Raw genomic sequence first — 14614 nt, 5'->3', positions numbered from 1 at the left:
GCATTTTGGTTTAGCTTAAAATTTATTCATAGAACAGCAAAGGTAGGTTAAGTAAGATATTATATAGCTTAGTCTTCTCCTTTTAGAAGTAAGCTGAAACCCAGCAATGTTAAATAAATTGTCCAAGGTTATATAATGGCATGTTGATAGATATGGGACAGAACCTGTTCCTTCTAATTGTGTCCCTCTGCCCCCAGACTGTCCCCTCTTTGGTAACTGTGGAAGATGATTTTGTTGCATGCTTACTGTATACTATGCTCTATGCTTAAGCACTTCAAGAACATTATTTCCTTTAATGGAAGAGTAATATACTCTCATTCTATGGTGGAGTGCATAAGGACTTGGGCTCTAGAGTTAGACTGCCTGGATTCATTTCCAGTTCTACTGTCTCACTGTGTGGCCTTGGGTAGATTACTTAGCTATTCTAAATCTCTAAATTGGGTTGTTGTAAGGATTAGAGGTGAAGATGCATGTAAACACAATAAAATAAATATCAACATTGACACTGAAATAACCACTGGGGTTATTTTTCCTCTGAGGGATTATTTCTCCTCTGTCTCAATGGAAACTTTGTGGAATTTCGTTGTTCTTTTAAAATTTTTTATACATTTAAAAATTGTGGTAAAATACACATAAGATTTACCATTTAAACCATTTAAAGGTGTACGATTTAGTGCCATTAAGTACATTCACAATACTGTCCAGCCATCACCACTGTTTAGTTCTAGAGCTTTTTCATTATCCCAGATGGAAATCTCATACCCATCTCTTCCCATCCTTCCTCCTTCAGCCCCTGGCAACCACTAATCAGCTTTCTGTCTCTGTGGATTTATGTATTCTGGGTATTTCATATGAATGGAATCATACAGTATGTGACCTTTTGTGTCAGGCTTCTTAGACTTAGCATAATATTTTTAAGGTTCGTCCATGTTGTAGCATGTGTCAGTACCTTTTTCCTTTCTGTGGCTTAGTAAGATTCCATTTTGTGAATATACCACATTTTGTTTATGCATTCATCAGTTTAGAACATTGGAATTCTTTCCACCTTTTGGCTGCTATGAATAGTGCTGGTATGAACGTTTGTGTTCCAGTTTTAGTTTGAACACCTACTTTCAATTCTTTTGGGTATATACCTAGGAATGGAATTGCTAGATCACATGGTAATTCTATCTTTAACTTTTGAGGAACCATCAAGCTATTTTTCACAGTGGCTTCACCATTTTACATTCCCACCAGCAATATACAAGGGTTCCAATCTCTCCACATTCTTGCCAACACTTATTTTCCATTTTTTCTTTGTTTTTATAGCCATTCTAGTGGATGTGAGTGGCATCTAATTGTGCTTTTGATTTGCATTTTCTAATGACCAGTAATGTTGAGCATCTTTTTATGTGCTTTTTGGCCATTTGTATACCTTCTTTGGAAAAATGTCTAGTCAAGTCAGTTTTTAAATTAGATTGTTTATCTTTTGTTGAGTTTGAGTTCTTTATGTATTCTGGATACTAGATCCTTATTAGATATATGATTTGCAAATATTTTCTCTGATTCTGTGGATTATCTTTTCACTCTCTTGATAGTGTCCTTTGATGTACAAAAATTTTTAAATTTGATGAAGTCTGATTTATCCATTTATAGGCATATCTCGGAGATATTGCAGGTTTAGTTCCAGAGCACTGCAATAAAGCAAATATTGCAATAAAGCGGGTTACATAAATATTTTGGGTCCCCACTGCATATAAAAGTTATGTTTATGCTATACAGTAGTCTATTAAGTGTGTAATAGCATTATGTCTAAAACAATGTACATACCTTAATTTCAAAATAAAAAACAAAAAAATTACAATAGTAATATCAAAAATCACTGATCACAGATCACCATAATGAATGTAATAATAATGAAAAAGTTTGAAATATTGCGAGAATTACCAAAATGTGACATAGAGACAAGAAGTGAACAAATGCTGTTGGAAAAATGGCACTGATATACTTGCCCAATGCAGGGTCGCTACAAACTTTCAATTTGTAAAAATACACAATATCTGCGATGCACAGTATAGTGCAATAAAACAAGATATGCTGTTTCTTGTGCTTTTGGTATCATATCTTAAAAACCAGTACTGAATCCACGACCATGAAGGTTTACGCCTATGGTTTCGTCTAAGAGTTTTATAGTTTTGATTCTTATATTTAGGTCTCTGATCCATTTTTTTTTTTTTGGCGATACGCGGGCCTCTCACTGTTGTGGCCTCTCCCGTTGCGGAGCACAGGCTCCGGACGCGCAGGCTCAGCGGCCATGGCTCACAGGCCCAGCCGCTCCGCAGCATGTGGGATCTTCCCAGACCGGGGCACGAACCCGTGTGCCCTGCATCGGCAGGCAGACTCTCAACCACTGGGCCACCAGGGAAGCCCCCTGATCCATTTTGAGTTAATATTTATGTATGGTGTGAGATAGGGGTGCCACTACTTTTTTTTTTTTTCCCCCCCTGCATGTAGATATCCAGTTTTCCCAGCATCATTTGTTGAATCTTTCCCTACTTAATGGTCTGGGCGCTTTCGTGAAAAATCAATCAAGCATAGATATATGGGTTTATTTCTGGACTCATTTCTATTTCATTGATCTGTATGTGTCCTTATGCAAGTACTACTTTGATTAGTATAACTTTGAGGTAAGTTTTGAAATTTGGAAGTTTGAGTCTTCTAGCTCTGTTCTTTTCAAGATTGTCTCAGCTATTTGGGGCCCCTTGCAATTCTATATGAACTTTAGGATCAGCTTTTCCATTTCTTCAAAAAAGGCCTTTGGGAATTAGTTAGGGATTGCATTCAATCTGTAGATCATTTTGTGTAGTATTACTGTCTTAACAATATTAAGTCTTCCAACCCATGAATACGGGATGTCTTTCCATTTATGTAAGTCTTCTTTAATTTCTTTCAGCAATGCTTTAGAGTTTTCAGTGTGTAAGTCTTGCACCTCCTTGGTTAAATTTATTCCTTAGTATTTTATTTTTTTGCTATTTAAAAAAAATGGTATTGTTTTCTAATTTCATTTTCTGATTGTTCATTAGTATTATATAGAAATAGAACTTTTTTGTGTTGATCATGTATCCCACAACTTTGCTAAAATTGCTTCTTAGTTCTAATAGTTTTTGTGGATTTTCTACATATAAGATTATATCATGTGCATTAAAAAAATTTTAGAGTTTTACACCAGTGTTTTCCAAGTTGCAGGGCACAGCCTGTTAGTGGGTTGTGAAATCAGTTGAATGTGTAAGTTTTGTTTTGTGAAATTTTTGTGTATAAAACATATACATATGCATGTGTTTGAATCCTTATGTAAAATGTATTTCTATTTATTTATTTATTTAATTTTTGGCTGCGTTGTGTCTTCGTTGCTGCACGCGGGCATTTTCTAGTTGCAGCGAGCAGGGGCTACTCTTCGTTGTGGTGTGTGGTCTTATTGTGGTGGCTTGTGGAGCACAGGCTCTAGGCGCACGGGCTTCAGTAGTTGTGGCATGCGGGCTTCAGTCGTTGTGGCACACGGGCTCTAGAGTGCAGGCTCAGTAGTTGTGGCTCACGGGCTTAGTTGCTCTGTGGCATGTGGGATCTTTCCAGACCAGCGCTTGAACTCGTGTCCGCTGTATTGGCAGGCGGACTCTCAACCACTGTGCCACAGGAAAGCCCCCTAAAATGTATTTATTACTGTGAATTACAGTCAAAAATGTTATGCCATATTCAGAACATATAATTGGAATATAAAATTGTGGGATTAGTGAAAGGTGAAAGTCGTAGCAGATGCCTTTCATAACCTTGGAAATGATAATTCTATATGGGAAGCTGTTTTCTGCGTACAAAAATAATTGAGCAAAATATATACTCTCTGTTCATTGGTCACTTTGTGAATAATTAACCTTGTGAGATTTTTGCTTTTCATGCTCCCAAGGAATCAATTCTTATCCTGTTTTTGGTACTGTGGAAAAAGTTTCTTACTGAAACTCAAGATATTTTCCTGAGAATGTATTTTATTAAAGATAGTAATCTAACTATTAAATTGCATACAATACTTATTACAAATGAAAAAAATAACAGAAAGACGCATTGTGAAGGATATTATAAGCTACAAAGATATCTTTTACTCTCCAAAAGATACGTTATTAAATATAATAAATGTGTATTTTCAGTAATTGTATTAATGTCAAGTTTACTGAATATAGTAAAGAATAAGGGAGAACTTACAACTTGTTAATGCAAATGAAGTACCTTAAAACATAACTGTTGTACACAGATACAAAACTATTATTTTATAGAAAGATAAAATTATCTTTTTAATAAAATGCACTAGGCTCTTGACAGGATGTCTTTTCCAATCTAATAAGCTGTGTTTGATTTTTCTAAATTGTTGTGCGTGATGTTAAATTGCATCTTTTACCTACAAGTAGTTTTGTGGGGGTTATGGGCTGTGTATTGTAAAGGACGTTAGGACTGGTAGTATCACCAGTTGCCCTCTGCCCTCTTTCCTCCACTCCCCATCTACTGACGAGGTATCTTCCCAGTGGTCCCCATGTCTTCCTGACATTCTTTTTACTAAATTATACAACTCACTGTGTATTAGAATGATCCTGGGCTTCAGAATCAAATAGGACTGTGTCAAATTCTCCTTCTCCCTTATGCTAACTTTATGACTGTGGACAAGTCACTTGACTCCTCTGAAGCCTTAGTTTCTGTTGCTATATAACAGTACTAATTCAGGGTTATGTTGAAGAGTAAATGATATTATGCTGTGTATATGACATGTCGAACATGGCATGATAAATACTCAATAAATGGTAGTTATTAAAATACCTGAGTTCTGATCAGTACTTAGTAATTGGTAGTTCCCTTTCTACTCCCAACCAAAACTTTTACATATGCCCTATCGTTTTCAAGTAGAAGCTAACTAATTCTAGTAAGCTCATCTGTGCTGCTGGGTGTTTGTTAGTTACTGGTCCACTTTTTCCATATAATTGTGTGGACTTTACTGGTCGTCTTGTGATGCATTAAGCTTTGGGTGATGGGAATTGTGGGGTTGCCTTGCTGTCTGATATGAAAATGTGAATATACTGGGTGTGTCTGTTTTTAAGGTACAAAAACCCCACAGATAATAAAAAAGTACCTTTATTTTCCTCTTCTGTAGTTATGTGCTGCTCATCTCCCAACTGCATCAGAGGCACCAAATCATTATCAGGCAGTGTGTCGTGCACTGTTTGCAGAGACAATGGAGCTGCATACATTTCTGACTAAAATTAAGAGTGCAAAGGAGGTAAGTACTACTGCTTTCCTATTTAATGGCATTGTGAAAGAGAAACCTGAATTTTCTACATTGCCTATCATATTATTTAAAATATTTATTGCCATCCTTCTGATAAGTGCTGAAAATCATTCAGGGAAGAAGCAACTTAGGCAGAATTAAATATGTCCTTTAAAATGTTACTGTGTGAATCCATTTAATAAAACAAAGATTTTCATAAAGCTTCCTTACAAATGGAAAATAAATGTTACTGAACTGGTTTAGTCAGTTTCCCATGTGACTTGCTTTTCACTCTCTTTCTGCCACTCTTCTTTTGTCCATTGTAAAAAAATGTAAGTGTGTCTTTCAGGAAGGGATAAGGATGCAGAGAGGAAGCTACACATCTGATGATTTAACTTTTATAGTGGATGTGATTAAATATTTAATGCAGGAGATGTGAATTAACTTTCAGATAATCCAGAATCTCATTTTAGCTATTTTATTTATTATCTATCAGTGTCTATGAGTTAAAAATACTATGTGTCCCCACCCACAGTGGGCCAGTAGTCACTGCATGAGGCAGGGGCTGGCAGCCAACCAGGCCGGGGTCCAGCCGCACTCACCAGCGCACCCACAGCAGTCAGCCCCGCCGCAACTGAAGGCCCATGCAGCCCACAGAGGGTCACTTCTGTCGCATATAGCCCTGGTGCCCAGAGGGGAGTGTGCTGCTGGGCCCCATAGAATGTCTCCTATAGAAGGCCACTTATCCAAGAATGGGAAACACAGCTGACCTACTTAATACATAAAAATAAACCTTCCAAACTCTGTACTAAGGAATAGAAAGAGTACAGAGGCAGGGTGGGGGTAGAGGGAGCTTTACCTTTTTACTTTATATAACTTGTGTATTTTTCAATTTTTATAAAATTTTGTGTAATAAAAACATTTTAGTTGAAAAAAAATTTCATGTAGAGTCCAAAGAGAATCATTCTAATTTATTTACAAGGTGAATTGCCATATTTTACATCCCACAGACAGTTGTGAAGATTCTTGAGATCTTTGTAAAGCACCTGGCACGTAGTAAGAGCTCAGTACATGATCAGTGGTGGGTATCATTTCTTTTGTGACTGAAGTATGGAGTTTATCTGAAACACTAGTTTAAAACCAATGATGACACACAGTTTGGGGAGAGACCCACATGGGATGTGTAAGGGAGAAAGGAAAATATTAACCTATATTAAATAAAGTACAACTAATTAGTTCTGGTAGTATGTAAGTTTATTCAGATCACCCTTAATAAATCACCTTAAATAAATCCATTTTATATGTATGAATAAGAGCTCCAAGCATTTCTCTTTAGTTCTAACCAGGATACTGCTTATAGTCTATCTTTTTTGATAGGCTACTGAAAAGTTATGTCTATTTTTCTAGGAATTTATAGAATTGGACCCAAGAAGAAAGTCTTTAATGGGTAGAAAGGGTGAACTAATTGTTATTTGAAGAATAATTATAAATACGTCATAAACTAGCTTTTCCTCCTGGACAGAACCAGAGGACAGAGGGTCCAGTTAAAAGCTTCCGAGTAAACATCCAAAAGCACATCCTCAATTAAGGTTTAGTAAAGGGTAGATTTACTAAAAAGATTACTTTTTTTTGGTAACTGTCTTCTCTAGCTTGTTGGAATTGAGATTGTCTTCTCCAGAGAGGCTAGTGTTATTTCTAGGGCATAAGTAGAGTCCTGTGGGGTTAGAGTGAAGCAAATGAGCTCTTAGAGCCCTTCCAACACAGTCTTAGGAATCATTTCTGAGCTTAAAGAACAGGATTAATAAATTTTCCATTGCAATGAGCTTCTGTTTTTTAATTTGCTCTTGATGAAAACTTTGCTTTGCCAGACAAATTCTTAGAAAGGGATTATTTATTTAAATAAAAGTCTATTTAAAGAAAATGCTCACAAATGGAGTAAAAGAACACGAGTGTTTGGAACCATTGGTGGCTTTTGTGATACCCACAGAGACCAGCCAGGCCCTGGTCAAGGTTGAGGTCAGGGTTTTGGCCATATCTCACCCTGTCAACTTCTGGCACCACCCCACATCTGGGTCTTCATAGACACGAGTTGTGTCCTGTTTACTCATCTTCTACTCTTGTTCCTTACTTTGCTGATCTCAACCTTTTCCATTCTTCTTCTTTTTTCTTTTTTTATACAGCAGGTTCTTATTATTCATCAATTTTATACACATCAGTGTATACATGTCAATCCCAATTGCCCAATTAATCACACCACCATCCCCACCGCACCGCAGCTTTCCCCCCTTGGTGTCCATATGTTTGTTCTCTACATCTGTGTCTCAACTTCTGCCTGCACACCAGTTCATCTGTACCATTTTTCTAGGTTCCACATACATGCATTAATATATGATATTTGTTTTTCTCTTTCTGACTTACTTCACTCTGTATGAGTCTCTAGATCCATCCACGTTTCAACAAATGACTCAATTTCATTCCTTTTTATGTCTGACTAATATTCCATTATATATATGTGCCACATCTTCTTTATCCATTCGTCTGTCAGTGGGCATTTAGGTTGCTTCCATGACCAGGCTATTGTAAATAGTGCTGCAGTGAACATTGGGGTACATGTGTCTTTTTGAATTATGGTTTTCTCTGGGTATATGCCCAGTAGTGGGATTGCTGGATCATATGGTAATTCTATTTTTAGTTTTTTAAGGAACCTCCATACTGTTCTCCATAGTGGTTGTATCAGTCTACATTCCCACCAGCAGTGCAAGAGGGTTCCCTTTTCTCCACACTCTCTCCAACATTTGTTGTTTGTAGATTTTCTGATGATGCCCATTCTAACTGGTGTGAGGTGATATACCTCATTGTAGTTTTGATTTGCATTTTTCTAATAATTAGTGATGATGAGCAGCTTTTCATGTGCTTCTTGGCCATCTGTATGTCTTCTTTGGAGAAATGTCTATTTAGGTCTTCTGCCCATTTTCTGATTAGGTTGTTTGTTTCTTTAATATTGAGCTGCATGAGTTGTTTATATGTTTTGGAGATTAATCCTTTGTCTGTTGATTCGTTTGCAAATACTTTCTCCCATTCTCAGGGTTGTGTTTTTGTCTTGTTTATGGTTTCCTTTGCTGTGCAAAAGCTTTTAAGTTTCATTAGGTCCCATTTGTTTATTTTTGTTTTTATTTCCATTACCCTAGGAGGTGGATCAAAAAAGATCTTGCTGTGATTTATGTCAAAGAGTGTTCTTCCTATGTTTTCCTCTAAGAGTTTTATAGTGTCTGGTCTTACATTTAGGTCTCTAATCCATTTTGAGTTTATTTTTGTGTATGGTATTAGGGAGTGTTCTAATTTCATTCTTTTACATGCAGCTGTCCAGTTTTCCCAGCACCACTTATTGAAGAGATTGTCTTTTCTCCATTGTATATCTTTGCCTCCTTTGTCATAGATTACTTGACCATAGGTGTGTGGGTTTATCACTGGGCTTGCTATCTCCTCCCATTGATCTCCTCCGTGTTTCTCGTTTTGTGCCAGTACCATATTGTCTTGATTACTGTAGCTTTGTAGTATAGTCCAAAGTCAGGGTGTCTGATTCCTCCAGCTCCATTTTTTTTTCCTCAAGACTGCTTTGGCTATTCGGGGTCTTTTGTGTCTCCATACAAATTTTGAGATTTTTTTGTTCCAGTTCCATAAAAAGTGCCATTGGTAATTTGATAGGGATTGCTTTGAATCTGTAGATTGCTTTGGGTAGTAGAGTCATTTTCACAATATTGATTCTTCCAATCCAAGAACATGGTATATCTCTCCATCTGTTGGTATCATCTTTATTTTTCTCATCAGTGTCTTATAGTTTTCTGCATACAGGTCTTTTGTCTCCCTAGGTAGGTTTATTCTTAGGTATTTTATTCTTTTTGTTGCAGTGGTAAATGGGAGTGTTTCCTTAATTTCTCTTTCAGAGTTTTCATCATTAGTGTATAGGAATGCAAGAGATTTCTTTGCATTAATTTTGTATCCTGCTACTTTACCAAATTCATTGATTAGCTCTAGTAGTTTCCTGGTGGCATCTTTAGGAGTCTCTGTGTATAGTACCATGTCATCTGGAAACAGTGACAGTTTTACTTCTTCTTTTCCAATTTGTATTCCTTTTATTTCTTTTTCTCCTCTGATTGCCATGGCTAGGACTTCCAAAACTATGTTGAATAATAGTGGTGAGAGTGGACATCCTTGTCTCTTTCCTGATCTTAGAGGAAGTGCTTTCAGTTTTTCACCGTTGAGAATGATGTTTGCTGTGGGTTTGTCGTATATGGCCTTTATTATGTTGCGGTAGGTTCCCTCTATGCCCACTTTCTGGAGAGTGTTTATCATAAATGGGTGTTGAATTTTGTCAAAAGTTTTTTTGCATCTACTGAGATGATCATATGGTTTTTCTTCTTCAATTTTTTAATATGGTGTCTCACATTGATTGATTTGCGTATATTGAAGAATCCTTGCATCCCTGGGATAAATCCCACTTGATCATGGTGTACAGTCCTTTTAATGTGTTGTTGGATTCTGTTTGCTAGTATTTTGTTGAGGATTTTTGTATCTATATTCATCAGTGATATTGGTCTGTAATTTTCTTTTTTTGTAGTATCTTTGTCTGGTTTTGGTATCAGGGTGATGGTGGCCTTGTAGCATGAATTTGGGAGTGTTCCTCCCTCTGCTATATTTTGGAAGAGTTTGCGAAGGATAGGTGTTACCTCTTCTCTAAATGTTTAATAGAATTCACCTGTGAAGCCATCTGGTCCTGAACTTTTGTTTGTTGGAACATTTTTTTTTTTTTTTTTTTTTTTTTTTTTGCTGTACGTGGGCCTCTCACTGTTGTAGCCTCTCTGGCTGCGGAGCGCAGGCTCAGCGGCCATGGCTCACGGGCCCAGCTGCTCTGCGGCATGTGGGATCTTCCCGGACGGGGCGCGAACCCGTGTCCCCTGCATCGGCAGGCGGACTCTCAACCACTGCGCCACCAGGGAAGCCCTGTTGGAACATTTTTAATCACAGTTTCAATTTCATTACTTGTGATCGGTCTGTTCATATTTTCTATTTCTTCCTGGTTCAGTCTTGGAAGGTTATACCTTTCTAAGAATTTGTCCATTTCTTCCAGGTAGTCCATTTTATTGGCATAGAGTTGCTTGTAGTAGTCTCTTAGGATGCTTTGTTTTTATGCAGTGTCTGTTGTAACTTCTCCTTTGTCATTTCTAATTTTATTGATTTGAGTCCTCTCCCTCTTTTTCTTGATGAGTCTGGCTAATGGTTTATCAATTTTGTTTATCTTCTCAAAGAACCAGCTTTTAGTTTTATTGATCTTTGCTACTGTTTTCTTTGTTTCTATTTCATTCATTTCTGCTCTGATCCTTATGATATCTTTCCTTCTGCTAACTTTGGGTTTTGTTTTTGTTCTTTCTCTAGTTCATTTAGGTGTAAGGTTAGATTGTTTGAGAATTTTCTTGTTTCTTGAGGTAGGCTTGTATAGCTATAAACTTCCTTCTTAGAACTGCTTTTGCTGCATCCCATAGGTTTTGGATCGTGGTGTTTTCATTGTCATTGGTCTTCAGGTATTTTCTGATTTCCTCTTTGATTTCTTCAGTGATCTCTTAGTTATTTAGTAACGTATTGTTTAGCCTCCATGTGTTTGTGTTCTTTACGTTTTTTTCCCCTGTAATTGATTTCTAATCTCATAGCATTGTGGTCAGAAAAGATGCTTGATATGATTTTCTTAAATTTACTGAGGTTTGATTTGTGACCCAAGATGTGATCTATCCTGGAGAATGTTCCATGCACACTTGAGAAGAAAGTGTAATCTGCTGTTTTTGGATGGAATGTTCTATAGATATCAATTAGATATCAATTAAATCTATCTGGTCTATTGTATCATTTAAAGCTTCTCTTCCCTTATTTATTTTCATTTTGGATGATCTGTCAATTGGTGTAAGTGAGGTGTTAAAGTCCCCCACTATTGTGTTACTGTCGATTTCCTGTTTTACAGCTGTTAGCAGTTGCCTTATGTATTGAGGTGCACCTGTGTTGGGTGCATATATATTTATAATTGTTATATCTTCTTCTTGGATTGATCCCTTGATCATTATGTAGTGTCCTTCCTTGTCTCTTGTAACATTCTTTATTTTAAGGTCTATTTTATCTGATATGAGTATTGCTACTCCAGCTTTCTTTTGATTTCCGTTTGCATGGAATATCTTTTTCCATCCCCTCACTTTCAGTCTGTATGTGTCCCTAGGTCTGAAGTGGGTCTCTTGTAGACAGCATATATAGGGGTCTTGGTTTTGAATCCATTCAGCAAGCCTGTGTCTTTTGGTTGGAGCATTTAATCCGTTGACATTTAAGGTAAGTATCGATATGTACGTTCCTGTGACCATTTTCTTAATTGTTTTGGGTTTGTTTTTGTAGGTCCTTTTCTCCTCTTGTGTTTCCCACTTAGAGAAGTTTCTTTAGCATTTGTTGTAGAGCTGGTTTGGTGGTGTTGAATTCTCTTAGCCCTTGCTTGTCTGTAAAGCTTTTGATTTCTCCATCGAATCTGAATGAGATCCTTGCTGGGTAATCTTGGTTGTAGGTTCTTCCCTTTCCTCACTTTAAGTATATCATGCCACTCCCTTCTGGCTTGTAGAGTTTTTGCTGAGAAATCAGCTGTTAACCTTATGGGAGTTCCCTTGTATGTTATTTGTCATTTTTCCCTTGCTGCTTTCAATAATTTTTCGTTGTCTTTAATTTTTGCCAATTTGATTACTATGTGTCTCGGCGTGTTTTTCCTTGGGTTTATCCCCTATGGGACTCGCTGCACTTCCTGGACTTGGGTGGCTATTTACTTTCTCATGTTAGGGAAGTTTTCAACTATAATCTCTTCAAATATTTTCTCTGGTCCTTTCTCTCTCTTCTCCTTCTAGGACCCCTATAATGCAAGTGTTGTTGCGTTTAATGTTGTCCTAGAGGTCTCTTAGGCTGTCTTCTTTTCTTTTCATTCTTTTTTTCTTTATTCTGTTCCATGGCAGTGAATTCCACCATTCTGTCTTCCATGTCTCTTATCCGTTCTTCTGCCTCAGTTATTCTGCTATTGATTCCTTCTAGTGTAGTTTTCATTTCAGTTATTGTATTGTTCATCTCTGTTTGTTTGTTCTTTAATTCTTCTAGGTCTTTGTTAAACATTTCTTGCATCTTCTCGATCTTTGCCTCCATTCTTTTTCCGAGGTCCTGGATCATCTTCACTATCATTATTCTGAATTCTTTTTCTGGAAGGCTGCCTTTCTCCACTTCATTTAGTTGTTTTTCTGGGGTTTTATCTTGTTCCTTCATCTGGTACATAGCCCTCTGCCTTTTCATCTTGTCTATCTTTCTGTGAATGTGGTTTTTGTTCCGCAGGCTGCCGGGTTGTAGTTTTTCTTGCTTCTGCTTTCTGCCCTCTGGTGGATGAGGCTATCTAAGAGGCTTATGCAAGTTTCCTGATGGGAAGGACTGGTGGGGGGTAGAGCTGGGTGTTGCTCTGGGGGGCAGAGCACAGTAAAACTTTAATCTGCTTGACTGCTGATGGGTGGGGCTGGGTTCCCTCCCTGTTGGTTGTTTGGCCTGAGGCAAGCCAGCACTGGAGCCTACCTGGGCTCTTTGGTGGGGCTAATGGCAGATTCTGGGAGAGCTCATGCCAAGGAGTACTTCCCAGAACTTCTGCTGCCAGTGTCCTTGTCCCCATGGTGAGCCACAGCCACACCCTGCCTCTGCAGGAGACCCTCCAACACTAGCAGGTAGGTCTGGTTCAGTCTCCCCTGGGGTCACTGCTCCTTCCCCTGGGTCCCTATACACCCACTACTTTGTGTGTGCCCTCCAAGAGTGGAGGCTCTGTGTCCCCCGGTCATGTCGAAGTCCTGCAGTCAGATTGCACTAGCCTTCAAAGTGTGATTCTCTAGGAATTCCTCCTCCTGTTGCCGGACCCCCAGGTTGGGAAGCCTGACATGGGGCTCAGGACCTTCACACCAGTGGGTGGACTTCTGTGGTATAAGTGTTCTCCAGTCTGTGAGTTACCCACCCAGCAGTTATGGGATTTGATTTTACTGTGATTGCGCCCCTCGTACCCTCTCATTGTGGCTTCTCCTTTGTCTTTGGATGCGGGGTATCTTTTTTGGTGAGTTCCAGTGTCTTCCTGTCGATGATTGTCCAGCAGCTAGTTGTGATTCTGGTGTTCTCACAAGGGGGAGTGAGAGCACGTCCTTATACTCCGCCATCTTGGTTCAGGGTCTTTTTTTCTTAATATATAATTTATGATTCATTAAAATGAAGCAAAAGCTTTGTTAACATATCTAAGCAGAAACTTGAATCTCCATTCTTCTTTCTGGAAACTCTGCTCCATTTTTAAAAGGAACTTCTCAGTACCCTCAGGCTCTTCTCAGGACTCCTGCTCTTGCAAGGGCAGTGCTTTCTCTTGCCTCCCTCTTGTTGGAGGCTGTTCTGTCCTCCACAGCTTCAGATCTTTGGACTAGGGTCGGTTGGTGATATTCTCTCTCTCTGCTGCTTCTAAACAATGACTCTTCATACTTGTACCAAAACCTCATGCCATCTGCTTCTGTTATTCTTGAACCCATTGTCACTGTCATCTGCCAGCATCTTGACTGATTTGATTGATAAAAGAAACTTTAGCTTTGTCTCCTTGACACCTCCTCTACTTCAGCACTCTGCTTACCTGAACACACCTTTGTCCTCGTGATAACCTGTGATCATTCCACCTTGGAAATCGTGGGCTTTCGTTCCTCACGCCCTGACTGTAACCCCTGCCCATTGGGCTCTTCCCCTCACTGCCACCTGAACCGGTATTGTCACTTGACCTCGCCTCCCCGCTATTTTCTGACAGTTTATCAGTCCTTCCTGGATTCACTTCTTGTCCTGTGTGGCTTAGGTTTAGTCACTTCACCAAGAGTTCAGGCCCACATGTCCAACCTGGGTTATTACAGTAGCCTCCTGCTGGTCTCATCTCTGTAAATTCTCTGTCCAGTTCACCTTCCACTTTGTCGGGAATGATTGCTGTAGGTCACAGATCTGATCCGAGGAGTCTGGCTCCAGGCCCAAACCTCCGCATGTTCTTCCAGGCCTGACCCGAGGCCCGCTTTCCCAGGCAGGCCTCCCGGAGGCGGGCTGCCCTTTCTACATGGGACTTGAGTGCTGCACTCTGGTTTTCTGTAGGGGATGGTGAGCTTGGTGTGCCACGCCCACAGGCCACAGGGGCACACACACCTGTATTCCTCACCCTGCACCTGCATTCCTCACCTGGCGCCTGCACTCAAAGGACCTTGGCTAAGGCCCTTGCCTCCACTC

The 14614-nt window shown here is 39.0% G+C and overlaps 1 protein-coding gene across 1 annotated transcript in view; it reads left to right on the top strand.

The window, feature by feature from the left end:
- Positions 1-5114: 5114 nt before the first annotated feature.
- The window catches only part of SPIRE1 (spire type actin nucleation factor 1), a gene marked incomplete at its 5' end in the record, with an annotated part of 69290 nt that continues 59790 nt past the window's right edge, over positions 5115-14614 (top strand). Inside the window, 1 exon segment of the mRNA XM_007472164.1 lies at positions 5115-5293. Within this exon segment, the coding sequence (XP_007472226.1) occupies positions 5115-5293 (179 nt within the window).

The sequence above is a fragment of the Lipotes vexillifer genome, unplaced genomic scaffold (assembly GCF_000442215.2).
Source record: "Lipotes vexillifer unplaced genomic scaffold, Lipotes_vexillifer_v1.1 scaffold848, whole genome shotgun sequence".
NCBI lineage: Eukaryota > Metazoa > Chordata > Mammalia > Artiodactyla > Lipotidae > Lipotes > Lipotes vexillifer.
This window is presented reverse-complemented; position numbering and strand designations above follow the sequence as displayed.